At 43.1% G+C, this 15,271-nt stretch overlaps 1 protein-coding gene across 1 annotated transcript in view; it reads left to right on the top strand.

The window, feature by feature from the left end:
• The first annotated feature begins 746 nt into the window (after positions 1-746).
• LRRK1 (leucine-rich repeat kinase 1) overlaps positions 747-15,271 on the top strand; it is a 76,803-nt gene continuing 62,278 nt past the window's right edge. The window contains exon 1 of the mRNA XM_009584494.1: positions 747-813. Within this exon, the coding sequence (XP_009582789.1) occupies positions 747-813 (67 nt within the window). The remainder of the gene's footprint in view (positions 814-15,271) is intronic.

Raw genomic sequence — 15,271 nt, 5'->3', positions numbered from 1 at the left:
TTTGCCTCCCTGAGCATGTTTGAAGAAGCCTGACGCTTGTAGGGTAGTAGAGTTCTCTAAAAGGACCGGGCAAAGGGGAAAGGAGCTGGTGTGTTTCTCTTAGCCCTCTTTCTTTTCTACAGAGGATTGTCTCAGTAACCACATCAGTACTTCTCAGTTTCTCACAGTGGAGTCTTACAAGAGCCACAGTCGTCTTTGTGGATGGGAAAGGTTTTGAGGTTGCATTTAGGATTTTTCCAGCTGTGCTGCATGGTTTCAATGCTCTGCCTTTACACTAGCCTGTGGAGAATCAGAAACTGCAGCTGTGACTCCTGCCCACCCCCCACACCCTCTGCCCAAAGACTGAGCGGCTTTGATGGAGAAAAATTTGGAACATTATCTTTTCTATAGTGGAGACATTGTTAGTCTCCTGTGTTGATTCACATTATGCTCTTAACAAAGCTATTATGAAAATAATTGTATTTATATTTGCATAGGACGGTGAGTGCCTTTCTGCAAAGTAAAATTTAGACAGCTGTGTTAGGGTGCAGGGGAATAAGCATCTTGCAATTTCTATACTAGAAAGATTAATTTGGTTTACTATTTATTTTTAAACAGGGTAAATGGTGTTCCTTCAGGATGGTGCTTACTAGCAGTCGCTCTGCTCCTGCATTTACTTGGTGGAGACCATTCGGCTTTGACAACACTATTCAATTTTAAGTGCTGCAGAAAGTTTGTCTCTTGGATCTTCATAACTGCAACCCAGAATGTACTGGTGTGTGGGAACTGAGGAATCCGCTATTTGCAGAGAGAGCAACATGGAGCCACAAAATGGTAAATAGGACAATTTCTTTTCTTTCCTATTCAGATGGGCAGTGAAAGGTTTTAAGAGAACTCAGTAGCCAGCTGCCACTGGGTTTCAATGAAATTTAAATATATGAAAGATCTTTCAGTAATTTGAGCCCTAATCTTTGAAAATCTACAGTATAGAACGAGGAACTTTACTTACAAGGAGAATGATGTTGAACTATTCAGGTGATAAGAATAGCATTCCTCTGAAGACCGATTTTCTCCAAAGGCCTATGGAATTAGTCAATATATGTATCACGTCTCACCAGTTCCTAAATATGTTTTACAAGATCTGTGCTTTTTCAGCGTGTGAATGCAAATACATTCCCAGCCACTGATGCAGTGTGTATTCAGGGTATGAAAGCTGCTAAAATCAGAGCATCATTTCTCAGGCTGAACAGATATTAACCTGCTCCGGTTTTACTGTCAGTGATTTATTGTTGGGCTAGATTAGAAGGTCTGCATTTATGTAATGTAATAAATCCATAGGTGGAAATTTCTCTTTCAGAAGGGACATATGCTTCAGGTTGCTTCCTGTTAAATTTTTTTCTGAACAGCCAAATTATTTTTGGATGATTTTTATCGCTGAAACGCTCAGCTCCAAGGCACTGCTGCATTTCTCTGAGTCAAAACCCAGTTATGTTTCTGCATCAAGAAACAGCCTTCTGGTTATTGTATAACGGTATTCCCCCCTTGCAACAAGCAGTTCATTAGGAGGCAGCATCTGCGTTTTAAGTGTGGGATGAAGGTGTGTTTGACGCTTTGTAGTGAGTAAGCAGGCTTCAGTAGAAGCTAATGTTTTTGCAGCCTTATTTTGGATTTTATCAGCAACTATGAAGCAAAACCTGATACTTTATTCAGAGGCTGCCTTATCTTGTTTGAAGACGTTTCTCACCAGCGTCACAGGGAGCTCTGGGAACTCTTTCCTTTCTCCGTATGTATGCTACTTATTCTGTGTTACTGATTTTTTTTGTTAATTAGCATTGTATCTTTCTATAATAATCAGGGGCATTTGTTTATTGAATATTCTTAAAATTCTTAAATTCTGTCTTCTGAGTTTCTCTCTGGAAGAAATTATCTCCACTTGAATACTAAGCTATAAACCATGAGAAGAATTTTAATCTGCGCTAATGATTCACAAGTGTTAAGAATTGCTAAATTTTTATTCTGCAATAGTAATTTGACAAGTTTTTCTCACTGTTTAAAGATACAGCAAATAAACCTACTAGTTTATGAATAATGAAGTGAAAAGTGAAAAGAGTACATTTTCTACCTTGTGAGTTCAGTTTTTCTTCTGACTTTATTGCATGTTTCTGTTACGTAAATATATTCCATTAAACTGGTTAACTGGAGGCATACAAACCTTACCGGTATAACTCTTCTATACCTACATGTCTGGGTTATTTTATTTGATGAACAGTTTTGGAACACTGGCAAAGGGATCCTAGGAAAGCCTAAGATCCAGGACTGCCCTGGTGGATTTGCTCCTTATAAGCATACTGTAGGTGTTTAAACTCATTTTTATTTCGGGATTGTTTGAGTTCTGCCAAGAATAATTATCATTAGCTAGCTGGTCCACTCCCTAAGTTAACTGGTCTTTGTTCTGCGTTTGGATCCTATTACACAGCTTGAACGCAGGAACGCGGTGACTCATTCAGCCTCCACATTTGAACCTATTGTTTACACGCATTTATTAACAATCTAGATACAGCCTCCTGCTTCCGTTCATTGGGAACCGCTGGGAAGTGGAGTGAGATCACAGATAATTTCTTTAACGCCAGCGACCTCATTAGTGCTTGCAAAGCTTGGAGTCTTTTTTTTTTCGGGCAGGAAGAACAGGCGTGTGGATGTGAGGGGTTTAACGGACAGCATGGTGGTGCTTGTGGCTCTGTGAGGGGTCAGTTGGATCAGCACGGCATTACGGCCGGCACAGTGCTGGAAGCACCTTCCCAGCGGGTACCATGTGTACCCAGTGCCTTGGTCATTTGAAAGCCTTTAAGATTTTTAGGGCTTGTTTTTTCCTGACAGCTATACGTTTGGCCAGGTCTTCATGTGGAGAATAGGTTCACAGCATCGTTGACTGTAGTTAGCAAATGTAACATATGATGCAAGGGCTCACCTGAACTGCTCGTGCCTCCTCTGCTATTCCTCTTGGCTGAGGCAGTGGTCTTGCCTGTATCCCAGCAGGACGCCCACTTACCCTGAGAGCAGGCAAGCTGTGTTTCAGAACTGGACCATGTCTACCCTCTGGAGATGGTGCTGGGCTTGGGTTGATGATGCCGGTGAGCACCTGCTGGTCCGCAGACAGTATTTGTCACTGGAGTGCAGAATAATGCTCCGTTTCGGGTGCAGTCAGCATCTTCCTTGCCGCCTCAAACCTTGCTTCCCCTCTCCTAGATTTGTTCATCTTGTCCTAATTAAAAGAAGGAAAGTGAGCAGAGATACGGGGGCGGCTACAGTCTCTCATGAAGCACGGGTTTTGGTTTTTTTAAAACTTGGTTAAAGAGCTCTACATAATATAGTGGAGGTGACATAATACAAATCTTGTAGGAAATACAATGGAAGCCCAAAGATATCACTGTGTGAATGCCTCGAACAGAATAGAGATTGATCTCCTTTCTACGGGCTGGTTGGTTTCTTTGAATCTTACGAAATTTTACAGCTAGGATGTAATTCTCATATGAGTTTCTAGGAGACACTTCAGCAAACACGTAGAAAAGCAATCATTGTCTTCTGAAGTGTAAGGATATTTTTGTTAAAGAGCTTATTGCTCTCTTATTGAGAATTTTTTTCAAAGTCACAGAGCGTTCATATGCCACTTGTGTGTGTCTCGGAGGTGGAATTGGATTATCCTTCAAACACGCCAGAGGGTGTCTTTTCTCGCCTGCTAAATCTAGAAATGAGCATTGAAAAGGGGTGTTATGTTGTAATTTATATAATATTACATAATTAGGGACAACGATGCCAATGATGGTTGTTTGAAATTTTGTAGTAGCTTTAAGATGTTAACTAAATGAACCTTCAAAACTTCTTTTGAGACAAATCTGTTGTAAGCTGGTGACTTTCAACTGTCCAGGGAATTACAGATACACATGTGCGGTATGCCTGGAAAAGAGACCTAAATATTAAAATGGAGGAGCAAACAAGTAACCAGAATATAATGACCTGAGTTGGCATTTGGGGTGGACCAAAGGCTCTTAAAGCTGTGCTTCAGAAGTGCCGTGGTGACCCTGCAGCTCACAGGGCTTTATATTTTATCAGAAAGAAGCTACCCACGATGGTAGTGACCTTTGCAAGCCCGTCTGGGCCGTGGCTCAGCTCAGTACTGACTCAGAGGGAAAGCTGCTGCCTGCACCGCCGCTTCCTGAGTCGTAGAAGAGTCTCCAGTGCAAGTAAGAAGAGTTTAAATGGAAGAGTTAAAGCATCATTTTAACAGGAGGGACTGCTCAGGAGCTAGTGCAATTTTATATGGAAAGTTTCACAACGGATTGAATGGTGACAGCTTGAGGTTAGCTTATAGCAAATGAAACAGCTTATTCTCCTGAGACATTGCTTTGTGCATCCAGCATCGCTCCTCTGTTTGCATGAGGGCAGGACATTTGCAAACGTGGCCCAGGCCTTTGTCGTAGGGCGGCAGTTTGAGGAGGTGACGGGACTGTAGGTGGAGGGATGGAAACTTTTGCAGACTCTGCCCTTGCTCTCTGTTTTGTACTTACTGGATAACACTAGCCGTCTAGGCTGTCAGTCTGGCAGTGTGAAATCTACTTAAAAAATAAAAGTCTACAGGAAGAACCTGACTTCTTTATAGCAGGCAGAGCTCACCTGCTGCTGGGGGTGCATCTCTAGATGAGATCTTTGCTGTCGTTTCTTTGTAGTTCTGCACAGTCGATTTTGTTGCCTTAAATGTGAAGGGCAGGAACGTGCATTTGGTAGTGTGAATATCTTTGCTTATAAATCTTTCCTGCTCAATAGAGGAGGAAGGGAAAATCAGTGTTGGCAGCACCACTGATATCACTTCGTTCCTCGTGAAATCACCATGTAAGCCTTAAAATCTTTACATCAGCTGTGTGCACAGGGCTAGGGCCAGCAGCTAGGTCTTGGGCCATGTTGACTTAGCCCCGTCCGTGGCACGTTGTGCTGTATAACAGGGAAAAAGTACTTGCACCCTCTGTCCTGCTTTTTCCATCCACGCAGTGGAGATAGTAACATTACCCTGAGTCTGCTGAGACAGCGTGGTGGTGAGAAGGACAAGGAGAGCATCTGGGAGGTGACCTGAGCGTGCAGAGCACTAGAGACCTGCAAAGTGTGTTGGTTGCTTGAAGTTCTATATGATCAGACTAAATGAACCTTGAAGGTTTTCTGTTTTTCTTCCTGCTCATTAAGCTGCAAGTTAATTTGAGTCCAAACAGCGAATTGAAAGTATTCCTACAAGAAAAAAAAAAAAAGCCAAAAAATTAAAACAGGTATCTTATGTGAGTTAGTCTTACTGCATAGGAGAAGGAGAAGTAGGAAATGCTAGACAGGAATAGGAAGTACACCAGTAAAGCAGTAATAGGCTTGTATTTTTAAACATATTTAAATACACACTTCATACAGAAGTGGTGCAATCTCACACGGGGCCAAAAGCTAATGCGGAAGGCTGGTCTGCAGCAGAAAATGCATGTGGTTAAGCCTGCTCTCCTGTGCAGACTGTAGCACAGCCGCATGTTGCACCATCTCACTGAACTGAGCCTGGATATCCAAAAAGGGCAATGAATGCCAGGGCATTTACAATTAGGTGCCTAATTTAAGACACTCTGAACTGATTTTCAGAGTCTGGATACTAAGCAATGTTCTTCAGACATACCCTTAAAAGGTGTCCCTTGTATTTTGAAACAGAGGCATCTGGAAGAACTATTTGTTTTTGAAAACGTGTTCTTGTGCATGTGACAAGTGGTAGTTTGGCTTGTGGATGCTGTGCTCCTCAGGAGTTAAGGGAGTATCTTAGCAGTGGCAGGACTAGCTTTTTCCCAATAAATGCCATCAAAGCCAGCCTACTCTCGAACTCGAGGGCTGTTGCAAGGAAGGCAGAGCTGCTGGGAGTGCCAGCAGTGCGGTGCAGACCTTGGGAAGCTAATTGAGCAGAGAGTCCAACCTGAGAGCCAGTTTGATTTACAGACAGTAGTAAAACATTGATCTTTTATCTGAGCTCTGTCTGGCATTATCTGCTGCTATACAGCTTTATTCTTCCACCTTCCAGTTAAAACGCATTGGTGGTGTATTACATTAAAATGTAACTTACGACAACTCTATCAAGAAGCCTAGAAAAAAACAAGGATAAGGTGATGAGATAGTAAGGAAAATCCTTGGCCCTTAGAACCTGTATACAGAGACTCCTTAACGATGTTGCTAATGTGTGATTCTAAAGTAGCTCTCAGGTGAGGGTTGACACTGTGGTCATAGTCAGAACCGTTGTCCTCCGTCAGGAAAAAGCAGTTGATAGTGTTCACACCGACTCAGTCTTTACCAGGCCTGTAATTGATTTATTGTTTTGTCAGTGATGTTGCGGGCAATTTTATACTTACATTAAAGAAAGTGCTATGAATTTTTTTTTTTTTTTTCATCCTCTCCAAAGCCTATGGGGGCCTTATCTAAAACCCATTAAAGTCTTTGCACTAACATAACAGGCTTGGGATCAGATCTTCAGGGATCCTTAGAGCATTAAGTCTGCGGTTTGTTTGTTTTTCATTTCTCTGATCGATAAAGGGGCTGCCAGGGCTCTGCTTGGCAGAAGGCAGCTAACTGGGAGGAAATGTTTGCATTGCAGATGAGGGTGTGGGGGATGGATTTTACACCATTCAGCTCCCAGTCTGCTGTATAGGTGAAGTCTGTCCCTTAACAGGTTCCGTTTCGAATTTTACATCAGGTTAGGCTGATATTTAATTCCTTTCCTTAATCCAAGTCTGTGTGCTGATTAGTGGGTCAGCAATTGCTTATTTGCATGATTATGTATCACCACAGCAGCAGCCCTTTTATGTAAGCTGCTGATAGTTTCACAACAGAAGTGTGTCCATGCTTTGAATTTGTGCCTTGCTCTTCCTTAAAGGGAGCACTTATAAAAATAGTCTTTGAGTATTAGGGAAGGCCCTCAACATTCAAAAGGCCCTCCTGCAGTCAGAGGGGCTCTGGGGGCCAGCAGCTTCTGGTTAAAAAAAAAAAAAAAAAAAAGTGTGCTTTCAGAAATGACAAACTGCCCTTAAAACATGTACAGCTACATGCAGGCAAACTCGGTGAATCTGATATGGAATCAGCAAGGACATATTCAGACCATGTTAAAATATGACAGTTGAAAAAGATTCCCATTGAACAATAGCAAAGTTGATGTAGTAAAATCTCGGGGTTATGCTGCAGTTTTTGCAAATACCCAATTCCTCCCAGTGTGATGAATACCTACCCTATGCATGTTGGAAGAGAGGGCAAAACCCAGTGATGTCTTTGTAGATTATATATTTTTTGCAGGGACGTGTGTACCTGCTGGTGAAGGTGCCGAGACAACCTTCCCGAGCCTGAGTTCTCCTGGCACGGGTACACTGGTACAACACTTGTGGTGGTGGGACCCGTTGCTCCAGACAGGCTGGCAGGACTTGGGGTCTGCCACAGAGCTGCACAGCGCAGTGGGAAATCTGGTGCAGGTCCTCTCTTTTTCGACTCTCCCTCTCCGGCTGGGGAGGGTGGCAGACCTGCGGTAAGCTTCAGGAACTTCTCGGCCACAAAGACAAGCCCCATGTTGTGTCACCCAAGGGTAAGGGAAATGGTCAGTCTGCTACAGGAAGGGCAGGAGGAAGGCAAAGGGTGAAAGGAGCAGGGACCTGGGGTTGGGAGCTGGAGGAGCAGTTTAATTTCAAAATTTTAATAGTCAATATGAGGCTCCAAAGCATAAAGGTTGGCATTTTGGATACTGCTGGGGAAAGCTCGGTCCCAGGCTGTCCACAACTCCTTTTCTGTGCATAGTTGAAAATCATGGAAAAATAACGAACCAAAGCAGTGATTCAAACAAGAAGTCTGGATAAATTTAGCTCAAATATTCTTGGTATGTTTGTGGTCGCTGTGAAAATTACATCACTGCTTGTTTTACTGATCAGAATATCGCTTGGAAAACTGGCATGGCTACCCGAGAAGAGCTCAAAATGAAATCTTTCAAAAGCATGTATGTCTTTGGAATTGCTTCACCTGCAGTTAGTTAGCTTTGGGGTTATTTGTTTTATTCCTATCTTGGTTAAGGAGTATTTTGACTAGAGATTATTGCTGCTTAATTGAAAAGCCACAAGGTTTAGAGCTGATACTCTCTGCAGTGTGATTATCTACTTGACATAAAAATTCTGTCTGGGGAGTAAGATTCAAAAAGAGTGCTGGTAATTGCTGAAGACAAGACCTCCTCCAGAATCTGCCTGCACGTCTTTCTGTCTTGCACATCAAAGAGCCTTTGAAAATGCTTTTATTTTTGCATCAAACAGGAACATACTTTTTTTTTTTTTTTTTTTTTTGGTAACACTAATGGGCAAGATCCCTTTTCAGATCTCAAATGTAGCTTGAAAAACAAAAAAGTCTAGTTCCTTAAGTGGGCTTGTAATCATGGTCACAATTCTCCTATGTTTTGCACCTTGGACCTTTCACACGATGGCAGTGTGGGAATAAAAGCTATCAAATCAAAGTCATTTGCATGGATTGGACCAGGTTCTCAGATGCAATGGATCAGAGTTCATCATAGGTTGATGGGAAGGGGATGAAATGTGCCTTGCCTAATTTTGCTGTCTCTACCTTGTAGCAGCCATCTAAAAATGCTGTGGGCTGCAGCGGATTCACAGCATGTACCTTTATTTGAACATATCATCCTCCCAGGCAGAGTCCTTGTCCTCTCTGCACTGAAATGAATGCTGGTGTTCCCAGACATCAGGGAAATATCTCCCCATTCCCCCTCTCTGCAAATGCAGGCGCTTCTACCACTTGTAGGTTTTGTCACAAGTGAGGGAAGGTGGTTTTTTTTTTTGGTAGGCCCCATTAAAGCTTTGGTAGCACATCGCTATGCAGCCTGATTCAGGACCAGCACTGTCTTGGCCAACAGCAGAGGTCTTTTCGTCAGGCTTTCTCTTCTGCTCCAGACACAGCTGTTAAGGTAATCTTCCCTCTGAGATATTCTGTCCCGGAAACCAGCATCTTGGAGGATCTGTTCCTGCTCGCATGGAAGCTGGTGGAAGTGCTGACATTGAGTTCAGTAGGAGCTGGAGTGGAGCCTCACTTTCTCCACTGTTTAGTTTTTTTTTCTTTTCCAGACTATCATATTCATCTCTTTCCTCTGATGCTCTTCCCAGCTCTGCACTTCCCTTGGCTCTGCTGTTGCCAAATGGCCCGTTCAACTCTCTTGATGCCAACCATATCCAATATCTTGATTGCATTTTCTTTTCCTCTGCATGCAACACTTTTACCTAAACTAATGTAGAGTTGTTGTTGTCTTGGTGATAAATGAGAAGTGAGGATAGCAAAGAGTAAGGTATTTTATCAGGCTGGCAGGCACAGTTAAAGAATCACATTGAACTGTGTCTAACATGTACCAAGCTTGGATTTTGCTGCATGTGGTGTTTACCCCCTCAAATCTCTTGAAAGGCTTCTTCCCTTAGATGTGTCTGCTTTTTCCTAGATCTCTCAGTTTGTTTAATAGAAGATATTCTCTCTTTCTACAAACTTCCCTCAAAGTAGCCTGTGAAGCTGTTACAGTCTCATGTGTTACAACTGTTAGTGCTTGGTAGCTGGGTTAACTTCAGCCCATGCGTAACGTGGGAACACAGGCTGTAGAACTGGAAGGAGTATGTGGGTCAGTGTCCTGGTGTAACACTCCTAAACCTTATGCAAGGCCTGTTTTAGGCGAGTTGACTTGTCTGTGCTTCTGCTTTTTCTAGAAGACTCTTCCAAAGCCTCATTTCTCCAAAGTTTTAAACTTTCTTCTAATTGGCAGCCAAAATGTATTCATACCCTGTACAAAAATAGCTCTTCTCCTTCCCTGGTGTCTCCCTCTGGATGTATTTATAGACAGTAGTCCCAACCCTGTCCAGCCTTCATTTTTCCAGGCTCAACAAGCCAAGCTCTTTTCATCTGTAGAATTGTAATTAGACTATCCATTTCTTCGATTCGTCTTCTCCACTTCTTCCAGATTGCCTTAATCTTCCTTGAACATGATAAACTGGAGTCGTGCAAGGTATTTTACATATCTTTTTAATGTTGCTTTCCCTTTTTTACTCCTCTCTGGCCAGCCTTTCCAAAATCTTTGTATGTTCAGGTTCTGTAAGAAACCTGCTGTGCTCCTTGGGGAAAGGAGGAGGGATACTGGTGGCCACGCAGGTGACAGCAGGTACCCAGGACCCCTGCCATGTGATGGAGGGATGGAGAACTGGGCTTGCTGCTGTGGCCCAAGGAGACCTGATGGAGTGGCTATGAGCTTCATCCTACCATTTTCATCACCTTTCTCTGAAAGACCTACTGGGGCTTGTCTGTCCCGGTAGCATCCGTGGAGTTTCATGGGGCTGGAGAGATAGATATTGGCTGCTTCTGTGCTATTATTTTTGACCAGCAGTTGGGTTAGAATGTCATAAATGGGTTTTCCATTTAGGAGGGTGTTTACATGTGTTATTAAAGTGAAACATAAGCTTAGGAGCTGCTTTTCTCAACTCAAACAAGGTGTGGAGTTGCTGGATGTGTCTTTGGTGGAGCCAGTAGAGGACTAGGACTCAGAAGAGATCTGGGCAGAGACCTTGGGCCTGTCCTCACCTCACATGCACACAGGGAGTCCCTCCTTGAACTCTTCCAGACGTAGCCTCTCACAGCTGGGGCTAAAAGCATTTCTTCTTTCTAAAGCTATCTTTAAATATATGTCTAAGGAGGACGTAGCAGAAGTCATGGTCATAGCTGGCCATGACTTGGTGCTTCACCAATGTGAATAATTAATGACCTTTTTTTTTAGAAGAATGTTGAACAAATTATTTCTTTGAAAGAGAGAAAACACTGATGCAGAAACCAAAGTTAGCCATGAAATTTTATTTTACAAAGTTTCAAATGAAATCCAATGTTGGTTTGGTTTCATGGCTATAATATTTGATTCAGTTGGACAGGAGTGGTCTCACTAGAGACACCTTTCATCATTTAATAATCCTTTCTTTCCAGCCATGCCTGGAAATGAACACAAAGAAGATCCAAAAGTGTAGTCATACTTCTGTGCGCTTAATGTATATCTTCCAATTTAAAATTTGGAAAGCAAGAGTGGCATAGCTGGCCTTACATGCAAAAGCATATTTCTGAATGATTCAAGCTGTAGGATTGGAACCAAATCACTGAGGCCAAAAGACAAAGATAGAAACTTTCACTTACAGCTGAGTCATTTGTATTTTCCATGCAGTAATTGGCTCTCTGGCCATTTGGACCTCTCTTGGTTCCCTCAATCTCTTTCCCTTGGGGGTGGAGATTAACACCATCAATGTTCTCTGTGGTCTGGTCTTTGCTGATCCTTTGCACCCCGAAGAGGGCATTACAGGAGGGATGTGGGACATCCCCGTTCACTGTGAGAGCCAGCCTTTCTCCGTGCTTGCCGGAGGTCATCCCCGTCCCGTTCCTTCCCTGCCCAAAGGCTAGTAGTGTGTCTACCAGGGATGATGGTGCCTTCATGAGACAATCTGACCTCTGAGAAATGTGTTGTGGCCACTGATGCTTTGAGTGCTCCTACAGATCAAAGGGGATGAATATGTGCACGTGAAGCTGCTTAGGCCTGACACATGTACTCAGGGGAGAGAATAAAACCATCACTGTCATCAACAACGGCCCAGTTCATCGTGCTGGTAGGCTGGGGATGGTAGGGTTAGCGAAGGGCTGCCTGCTTGTGTCTGGTACCCAGCCGCTTGGTGAAAAGTCGGAAGGAGAAGAGAGAGGAGGAGGAGGAGGCAGCAGCCCCGTGTTTGCTGTTGGCTGCTGCCACTCGGTCGGGATGTGGAGGTTGTCTTGGTGTTATCTGTTGCAGCTAAGGAAGCTTTATAAACAGAGAGGGTGAAACTAAAGGTGGGGTGTGGAGCGATGGGTGCTGGTATGCATGGCCGGACGGGGATTTGCATAGTACACAACAGGCTGGCTGCAGCCCCTGCAGCCCAGGTGGGAGGAAGGGGTGCCCAGTCATGGTGCTGATGAGCTGCCTCCACTCTGACTCTGTGCTGAGGATCGCAGTCCTGCTGCCCCTCTTCCATCAGGTATAGCCCAGGTCAGTGGAAGTGGTGCGTGCACTTGAAAAACAACCAGTGGGGAGCATCATGTCTAAGGTAGAGCTGTCCTCTTGCAGAGCGCAAGAGAAGAGGCATGTCCCAGGCCATCACATGTAGCAGCCCTTGTTCCTTTTCCCTGGATAGCTGCAGGTATCATTAGTGACCCCGAAGCTATCTTGCGCTTTCCAACGTAATTTGCACACTGACATGATGGGTTTGCTCCGACAGTCATATTCCAGCGTGTAATTCTTTGTGCTCTCTCCAGCCTCATTGCCTTGTAATGGCTTTGTGTAGCCACTTTTGTACTTCAGCAAAGTAAAAATAACCAGCTCGGTTTCATTTTAGCTTCTTGGACATTATAAATAATTTCCAGAGTCCCGGGGATCTGGGAGGTGCACACACAAATGCGGGAGCCTGCTCAGACCTGGTAGAGCTTTTCAGCCCCAGCTCAGTGCTGGCTCTGGCAGACAGACAGCCAGCTTCACACAGCCATTCAGGCATCTGTGATACTGCCCGCTAAAGACTGCTGAGTCTCAGTGTTACTAAAATTTGAGGCTTTTCTGTCCCCTCTTCCCCCATTACCCTGGATGATAGAGAAACAATTGTGTAAGTGTGGAGCTAAAGCCTTTGGAGGCCTCTGTTTTTCGTAATTCAGTTGGACCCCCTTAAAAAGGCAGGAGTCCAGAGCATTTTTCCATCTGGGACTTAATATTTTCCTTTCAGGTTTGCATTAGCAAATGCTTTTTTCCTTGCAGGTTAAGAGTGTTTCTAAATAGAAAATTTCCAATGGCTCTGGTGATAATTGGTCACTTTGCATGGCTGTACGTAAAATTGTCAGCATGCCCTTTACGAGATCCTGTATGCTTGCTGGAAAATGTTTAATGCAGATCAGCACTTTCCGTGCATGGTACTGGCATGTAAACAATTTAAAAATAATTCCGGATTATGCAATAATAGTGAAAAAGATCCCCTCAGTGCTGAATTTTTGTCTTTGAAGCATTCTTCTGTGTTTCAGATCTGGTCTTTTGTAGGGTTCTAAGTTTCCTTTTGGGGCAGTGAGCATTGATTATAAGCTATGTTGTAGATGCAGGTGTCTTTTGTACTCAATACATCATCTTTTCCACTGCCTTGGCAGGCAGATCTTAGTGTAGAGCCACTCCTTTAATTAGCTGAAATAATGGATGTTTGGGTGAAATGGAACCACAAAAAATAGGCAGAAAAAGTGTGTGGAGGATTCCCACTGTCCTGAGAAGCTGGCATGTCTCACTTGTTGTGAAGAGATATTAATCAGGGTCAGAGGGACATGGCCCAATTCTGGTGTAGTCTCTCCAGTGGGGATGCTGAATTTCCCAGATAAACCATCTTGTTATCTTTTGGTTGGATTTATCTAAGTTTCTCTCCTTGTCTTCTAACAGGGAGTTTTATAAGTGGTTCTGGCAATTTTTGAATCCTGCTGGAGACATTTTATAGTGGAATTGGCTGGGCCATATGTATTTTGCCTAAATCTGAGAACAAGGTGAAATAGATCATAGGCTTCTTGCTGCAGGACCCTCCTTTGCATGGTTCTAGGCCACGTCCTGGCTACGGGGCCACTTGGACCGAGCGCATGTGGGCAGGCAGGGGGAACAACTTCCCTCCTGGGAACAGACTGTAACTTTTAAGAAATGAATTATTGAAATAAATGAATGAAACCTTTTAACTTTTTTAAACAACAAATGAAACCCTGTTTTGAAGTGTCAGCTAATTAGAGAAGGAACACAAAAGGTATCTTTGTTTCATAACACATTTTTACTGACTTGGGCTGATTTAAAAATTTTTTTTTTTTTTTTAATTAAAGAACCCAGGGTTTTGGTTTTTCTTCCTGGTTTGGGATGGGAATTATTTTTCAGTATCTCAAAGATTTCCAGAGGATTGAAAAATTCTTCCTACCCACCTAAGTGGAAAGCGCAATATAGGACAGATCCATCATCCTTTGAAATCACTGGAGGCTCCCCGTTAGCTGTTGTTCGGTTTATTAGTCTGAAGTTTTTCAAAGCAACAGAAGATACCTGAGTCTGTTACAGAGACTCAGAAATAACATGGCTTTCCATTAATTTTGCAAACCAGCCTGCCAAAGCTTCCGTAGAGTAGTATTGAAAAATCTTCAGCGACACTTGTGAGTTTTTAAGAGTTTGGGAGGGTTGGCTTTAAATATTCAGCACATCTTAAACCTCATCTCTGTCCCATTTTTTATTTGCTCTGTGGCAGCGCTCAGTAATCAAAATGGCAAAAGATTAAGCTGGTAAAGGTTAGCTGTAGCCATCTGGTGCTGTTGAGGAATTAATGTCTGAGCTCAGCCCAGAGAGGCGGCCTCCCTGCCCACCCCCCATCCCCAGATCCTCTCTGAACCAGAGGCTTGGATTTCGCTGTAATGGGACATGGAGATGAAAATAACTGTCAGGGCTAAAATGTAGTAGTTAATTCAGACAAAGAAGCAGCCAGCCAGCCAAAAGACGTTACATCCAGTGGCCGCTTGTGCTGAAGCAGAGGTGGGTGGCTAATAGCTTAATTGAGCATCGCTGAATGGGATGCCGTGTTAAAGTCATCATCTTCCCGTCTCTGGAAATACCTGCACACATTATGAAAAGGTCAGTAGCAGTTTTGAAGTTTTATTATTGTTGTAATTCTGTTTTGAAGTAAGTTAGCTTCCTGCCCTATTTTATCCTATGTTAAGCATCTCATTTATATCTTTCTCTGCTAAATAAAAATATCCTAGTTAGTTTCCAAAGAACTCCTGGCTTATCAAAGGGACTAGCACTTATAAACTCTGTGAGGTTATGTGTCAGAGAGAGGAATGCAGTGATTTGGGATATAAAGATAATAATCATTTATACAGTGTACTGTTTTGTTATGCAGCCGTTTGTTGATTCACAGCATTGACCTGCAAACCCTCAGCTTTTTGCTGATAATGCCATACTGTCAATTTAGAAATCTTAGATTTTTTTTTTTTTTTCACCTGCTGTAATAACAAGGCCTGAGACAGGGTGTAACTACTGTATACTACTATATCTCTGAAATTCTCATGGTACCCTTTATTATTAATAAGACTTATTTTTGTTTTGTTTCTCTAAGCTGGGACAGCAGTCTGTAGCACTTTAAAATTTATACTCTTGTAACCTTTGAATGGCTAT

This window comes from Fulmarus glacialis, unplaced genomic scaffold (assembly GCF_000690835.1).
Source record: "Fulmarus glacialis isolate BGI_N327 unplaced genomic scaffold, ASM69083v1 scaffold4999, whole genome shotgun sequence".
In the NCBI taxonomy this organism is placed as follows: Eukaryota; Metazoa; Chordata; class Aves; order Procellariiformes; family Procellariidae; genus Fulmarus; species Fulmarus glacialis.
This window is presented reverse-complemented; position numbering and strand designations above follow the sequence as displayed.